The sequence below is a fragment of the Salmo salar genome, chromosome 19 (assembly GCF_965601325.2).
Source record: "Salmo salar chromosome 19, fSalSal1, whole genome shotgun sequence".
Classification (NCBI taxonomy): Eukaryota; Metazoa; Chordata; class Actinopteri; order Salmoniformes; family Salmonidae; genus Salmo; species Salmo salar.
Genome location: NC_138309.1, coordinates 49,985,378 through 49,992,500, shown reverse-complemented (window position 1 = coordinate 49,992,500; position 7,123 = coordinate 49,985,378). Strand labels below are relative to the sequence as shown.

The 7,123-nt window shown below is 45.5% G+C and overlaps 1 protein-coding gene across 1 annotated transcript in view; it reads left to right on the top strand.

Moving 5' to 3' along the window:
* Positions 1-3,668, top strand: part of LOC106590946 (glutamate receptor ionotropic, NMDA 2C) — a 47,338-nt gene extending 43,670 nt beyond the window's left edge. The window contains exons 15-16 of the mRNA XM_045701905.2: positions 1-192; positions 1,535-3,668. The exon at positions 1-192 is cut by the window's left edge and continues 41 nt beyond it. Of these exons, the coding sequence (XP_045557861.2) occupies positions 1-192; positions 1,535-3,160 (1,818 nt within the window). The 3' untranslated portion in view covers positions 3,161-3,668. The remainder of the gene's footprint in view (positions 193-1,534) is intronic.
* Positions 3,669-7,123: the final 3,455 nt, after the last annotated feature.

Here is a 7,123-nt window from a genome sequence, read left to right as displayed (position 1 = left end):
TGTCAGAATGAGAAGAACGAGGTGATGAGCAGTAAGCTGGACATAGACAACATGGCCGGGGTCTTCTACATGCTGCTGGTGGCCATGGGGCTCAGTCTGCTGGTGTTCTCCTGGGAACATCTACTCTACTGGAAACTTCACAAGGAACTAGACAAGTCTCCCAGGATGGACTTCCTGCTCGCCATCAGCAGGGTGAGAGAGAGAGAGAGAGAGAGAGAGGTACAGAGAAAGAAAGAGAGAGAGAGAGAGGTACAGAGAAAGAGAGAGAAAGAGAGAGAAAGAGAGAGAAAGAGAGAGAGAGAGAGAGAGAGAGAGAAACAGAGAGAGAAAGAAAGAGAGAGAGAAACAGAGAGAGAGAGAGATACAGAGAAAGAGAGAGAGAGAGAGAGAGGTACAGAGAAAGAAAGAGAGAGAGAGAGAAAGAGAAAGAGGGAGAGAGAAAGAAAGAGAGAGACAGAGAGAGATAGAAAGAGAGAGAGAGAGAGAGAAAGAAAGAGAGAGAGAGAAAGAAAGAGAGAGAAACAGAGAGAGAGAGATACAGAGAGAGAAAGAGAGAGATACAGAGAGAGAAAGAGAGAACAAATCTCGTGTATGAGTTAATGATGTGTGGCGAATGAATAACGCCTGATATGAGCCCTTATTGCTGTTTATAATTCCTATGACTACATTATCATCTGCAGAACAATAGTTTTAATGAGCACAAACCACGGTTTAAATTCCAGCTCAACATCAGCAACCAATCTATGTGATAAGAGCGTGTTTGTAGGAGAGGCAGAGGAGGGAACGAACGTGAAAAACATTACCAGCCTAAAGTCTATGGACTCAACTCAATTCATTAAATCAGATTTTATTTTTGACATGCGCCTAGTACAACCGGTGTAAACATTTACCATTAAATAAATTAGCAAATAAAAATATGAAATAGTAACACAATAAATAACAATATTGAGGTCATATACAAGGAGTACCGGTAGCAAGTCAATGTATGAGGTAGTTGAGGTAATATGTAGATGTAGGTAGGGTAAAAGTGACTAGAAAATCTCCCGAAAAATGTGTGTGTATGTGTGTGTGTGTGTGCACGCTCTGCTAACAGTGTGTAATTGCAGCGTTGTACCTGTATCATGGTTTATCAGATTAGCAGCTAAATTACTATCTGATAGTTAATCCCTACGGGGGCCCCTGAGGACCAAATTAAATTAGGCTTTGTCAGTTTTTCAGTCGACTGTGAACGGTGCAGTCAGGGGATTCAGCTCTCTGTTTGCCCATGCAGTTTGATACTATTTGCTCAGCAAGTATGTGTGTGTTCAGTGTGTGTGCAAACTGGCAAAATCTGTTGAATCGAATGACTTTCTTGTGAGGTTTAACTTTTGAGCTAGATCTCTCTACAGGGCTTCTACTGAATGTTACATGTAGTAGATAATTTAATCTCTCTCTCTCTCTCTCTCTCTCTCTCTCTCTCTCTCTCTCTCCCTCTCTCTCCCTCCCTTCCTTTACTTTCCCTCTGTCCCCTCCCTCCCTCTCTTCCGTCTCCCAGGGTATCTACAGTTGCTTCAACGGGGTGGAGGAACCAGACCTCCCTAACCTGGCCAACCCAGACCTGACAGCTAACTATGCCCAGGCTAACATGCTCAAGATGCTACGCACTGCTAAGGACCTGGTTAACTCTGCCCAAGTCGAGACCTCACTAGACCACGCCACCAAGACCATAGAACACTGGGGACGCCATGGCGGCAGCCTGCCTGTCCACATTCCGCAGCAAGGCACCACGGAAACAGTCCCGGGAGGGTTCGCTTATGTCACAGAGAAAACACACCTGCCCCCCGAGCGCCCCCTCAGCCCACAATACTGCACGCTGGGTGTAGTAACATCTGTGAACCAGCAGAGGGGGCTGGCGAGACCCACACCGCTACGATACACGCTCCCGGCTCGTACTTCCTCTCTCTACGACAGACCACTTCCTGTTTCTAGTCTCATTTGTCCTCACCTTGACCTGGCTGGGGGGGACCGCCTCGCTTCTTACCCTCACCCCTCCACAGGTAGGCTCTATGTGGACCCCCAACATCTTTCCCACCCCCGCTCTCCCTTCATCCCCTATAGTGAGCTCCAGTTCCCAGACATCTACCTCTCCTCTCACCCACCCTCTGCTGTCTCCCATCCCCCCCACACAGAGCCCTCCAGGAGGAAGAGGAGGAGCAAGAGCCTCCTCTCAGGGGAGACAGGAAGAGGAGGAGGACAGAGGAGGCGGCACAGGGAGGAGAAGAAGGTGTGCCTGGCTGAACTCCGGGCCAACCACCTCCAGGAAAACCATGTCTCACCCCACATGCCTGACTCCCTGTACCCAGGAGCGGTGCTCTGTCCTGGGGAAGAGGGCTGCGGTGGCTCCTGGCCTCTTCCTCTGGAGGAGCTCGTCCTAGCAGGCAGACGGCGCCTCCACCGACGGCCATCTTTCCTTCGAGCCACCTGGGGCAGTGAGCAGATTCGCCAGCCGGACGATACTCCGCCTACATCCCTCGATAGCCAATCACATTCTGCTTTACCAGACTTATTTCCCTACGTCATGGTCGACCAAGAAACTCCCACTAAACTCTACAACCCCACCCCGTTCCGGAACAACCTATGCTATCCTGCCGCCTCACCCCGCCAACATGCCTATCTTCATATAAGGCAGGACCAGAGGAAAGGAAACTCACGTAAGAAGCTGCGACACTCACACTCCACCCACCTGCCCACCTACAGGGAGGCCGTGCTGGGGGGCCAGGGAGGGGGAGGTGGGGTAGGCCTGGGGGTGGTCCGGAGAACCACCAGCCTGCTCAGCAGACAGTACAACGACTATCTAACCTCCTACCCTGGGCTGCCTCTATACCACAGCCCCCTCAACCTCCAGGCCCATTCCCCGGCATCCAGCAACCACCCCAGCCCCGGCACCTACCGTATCCCCAGCCCTGTATGCCAGCTTCTGGCCTGTGGAGGGGGCTGTCGAAGTCAGAGGGGGTTGTTGTACCAGGACAGTCTGTATGGAGCCTATGGAGCCTATCGAGGGGCCCAGGATTCGGGCTTAGAGCCCCAGAGAGGAGAGGGCTCAGTAGGGTTGAGGTCTGAGGACAGACCCTGTGTGACCCGGCCCTGGGGAAAAGTCTCTAGTCTGGAGTCAGAAGTCTGAGAGAGACAGACAAACACTACATACTTTATAGACTGGAATGTATACTGTAGAATATACGGTTGGAATTCCACATTGAAGATTTGTGATCCACAGTGACCGTTTCAGAGGGGGGTGGGATACTTCTCATACACAGAATCAGGTACGAGAAGGATATTTGCAGTAAAGGACGGAAGCTGAGGGTTAGAAGTGTTTAACTCAATGTTAAGTGGCCATTTTGGAAAAAGCATGAAACTGAAAGGATGTGTAGTGGAGCACACTGTACTGCAGCTAGCTCAGCCTAGCACGGTGACGTCCCCTTTCCCAAACAGTTAGCATGCTACGTACAGAGTTCTTAATGCAAACAAATAGAGAACATAGTAAGGTGGTAAAATTTGGGCGTTTCGGAGAGTGTGTTGGAGAGTGTGTTGTGAGAGTGTGTTGGAGAGTGTGTTGGAGAGTGTGTTGGAGAGTGTGTTTGAGAGGATGGAACGTTAATTTTACTTGCTGCTTTGAAACATTATATTCCTGTGTTCTGTGCATTATATTATGATATACTATATATAATATTTATATATAAATATATATTATTCATATATAATACCACGATGTACAGAGTCGATAGTGTTGCTGTCTGGGACAAATGCAGAGGGTGTTGTGTGTGTGTGTGTGTGTGTGTGTGTGTGTGTGTGTGTGTGTGTGTGTGTGTGTGTGTGTGTGTGTGTGTGTGTGGTGTGTGTGTGTGTGTGTGTGTGTGTGTGTGTGTGTGTGTGTGTGTGTGTGTGTGTGTGTGTGTGTGTGTGTGTGTGAGAGTGTGTGAGAGTGTGAGAGTGTGTGTGAGAGAGTGTGTGTGTGTGTGTGTGAGAGAGAGTGTGAGTGTTGTCAGTCCTTGCCTGGGTTGTTTCCAAGCCACTGAGCCGAACGAGAGAGGAACATGTCTTCAGTTCTCCATCTAAGCAAAAAATATATAATCGCACAACCATATACACTTAGAAATAACAAATATTCCAGATAGCTGAATCTGTTGACTGCTGTGTACAAGGCCATGGCAACCAAGCTACTGCATGTCTATAAGTAAGAGTACAATTAAAGTATCTGGAGAAGAATTGCAATAAAGATGTTGTAGAAGCATAAGTCCATATGAACGCTGTCTGTATGTTGATAAGGAATACAGACAGCTGGCCAACCGAGTGACGCAGCAGTCTATGGCACTGCATCACAGTGTTGCAGCGTCACTACTGGGGTTTGATCCCAGGCTGTGTCTCAACCGGCCGTGACCGGGAGTCCCATAGGGTGGCGCACAATTGCCCCAGCATCGTCCGGGTTAGGGGAAGGTTTGGCCGGGGGGGTTTTCTTGGCAGGCCGGGTGCCTCCAGGCTGACTCTGGTCATCAGTTGAACGGTGTTTCCTCCGACACATTGGTGCGGATGACATCTGGGTTAAGCTGGCAGAGTGTTAAGAAGTGCGGTTTGGCGGGTCATGTTTCAGAGGAAGCATGATTCAACCTTCGACTTTCCCCCGAGCCCATTGGGGAGTTGGAGTGATGAGACAAGATCGTAATATCACTAAATTGGGGAGGAAAAGGAGGTCAAATGACAAAATAAAGAGGAATACGGACAGTTAAGTGTCTGTCTTCAGTGTAATACAAACGTTTCAGCTGTAGAAGTGATCCTAGCTCTGATGCTGATCTACGGTCAGTTTTGTGTTTCTTCCTTATGGTTAAGGCTAGTTTTCTGGGATGGTAGGCTGATCCTAGATCTGTACCTACTCATTTACATTTTTACATTTTAGTCATTTAGCAGACGCTCTTATCCAGAGCGACTTACAGTAGTGAATGCATACATTTCATTTCATACATTTTTTTTCCCCCGTGCTGGCCCCCCGTGGGAATCGAACCCACAACCCTGGCGTTGCAAACACCATGCTCTACCAACTGAGCTACAGGATGAATGATTCATTTACATAAACACATTCTAATAGGGCTTCTCAACAGATTTATATTCTATATTCTTAATATGGATCATACATAGATCATGTATAGATAATATATAGGTAATATACAGATAATATATAGATAATACACAGATAATATATAGATAATGTACATATAATATACAGATAATATATAGATAATGTATAGATCATATACAGATTATATATAGATAATATACAGATAATATACCGATAATATATAGATAATATACAGATAATATACAGATAACATTTTGATATTATATAAATAATATACAGATAACATATAGATAATATACAGATAATATATAGATAATATACAGATAATATATAGAAAATATACAGATAACATACAGATACTATATAGATAATATATAGATATTATACAGATAATATACAGATAATATATAGGTAATATACAGATAATATATAGATAACATTTTGATAATATATAGATAGTATACAGATAATATATAGATAATGTGGTGTTGGTTGACTTAGTATTACATTCATGTATCAATATATATAGAACAGAGTTTTATAACCAATATCTATTCAGGCACATCTTTTAAGGCTTTTATAATGGTAGAACTGACCGACAGACTTGGTGAGCCATTTACTATGATTGATATTATCTTTCTCTCTCTCTTTTTCTCAGTCCCTTTCATTTCCCCTCTCTCCTTCTCTATTTGTCCCTCCCTCCCTTCTCCTCCCTCCCTCCCTCCCTCCCTCCCTCCCTCCCTCCCTCCCTCCCTCCCTCCCTCCTCTCTCTGTATAATGATAGCTAGTTAAAGGAGGTAATTGAAAGCTATTCTAGTATCTGTATTACCTTCTTCCACATAGTAATTAATCACTAAGAACAATTAAAAGTCTTTTGGACGAAGGTGACCGTGTCTCTCTCTCATTCTCTCTCTCTGTGACTCTTTATTGCCCTGTCCCATGTTTCTCTTTCTAGCATTGTCTGCCTCTCTGTCCCCCCTCTCTCTCTCTCTGTGACTCTTTATTGCCCTGTCCCATGTTTCTTTCTTTCTAGCATTGTCTGCCTCTCTGTGCCCATATCTCTCCCCCCCCCCTCTCTCTCTCTCTCTCTCTCTCTCTCCCTCCTCTTTCTCTCCCTCCCTCTCCCTCTCTCTCTCTCTCTCTGTGACTCTTTATTGCCCTGTCCCATGTTTCTTTCTTTCTAGCATTGTCTGCCTCTCTGTGCCCATATCTCTCCCCCTTCTCTCTCTCTCTCTCTCTCTCTCTCTCTCTCTCTCTCTCTCTCTCCCTCCTCTTTCTCTCTCTCCCCCCCCTCTCTCTCTCTCTCTCTCTCTCTCTCTCTCAGAAAGGTGTAATAACTACAGAGATGGCTATCTGAATGGGCCTCATCTGGGTAAACAAATAAAGGTGAATTGAGATTGAATTGACACCTTTACATAGTAGTGTTCATATCTTACATGGGAAAGATGTAAAGTCTTGTGGACACTAGCCATACTAATCTGTGTCAGCAGTAAGGTCTGAGAGAGACTCAGAATACACCTACTGTCCTAGAAGACTACAGGTAGCGAGAGAAAGAGAGAGAGAACAAAAATATAATTACTTGACACATTGGAATGAATTAACAAAAAAAACAGAGCAAACTAGAATGCTATTTGGCCCTGAACAGAGAGTTAACAGTGGCAGAATACCTGACCACTGTGACTGACCCAAAATTAAGGAAAGCTTTGACTATGTACAGACTCAGTGAGCATAGCCTTGCTATTGAGAAAGATTGCCGTAGGCAGACCTGGCTCTCAAGAGAAGACAGGCTATGTGCACAATGCCCACAAAATGAGATGGAAACTGAGTTGCACTTCCTAACCTCCTGCCAAATTTATGACCATATCTATTGGGTGAAATACCACAGTGTGCCATCACGGCAGCAAAATGTGTGACCTGTTGCCGCAAGAAAAGGGCAACCAGTGAATAACAAACACCATTGTAAATACAACCTATATTTATGTTTATTTATTTTCCCATTTTTTATTTAACTAATTG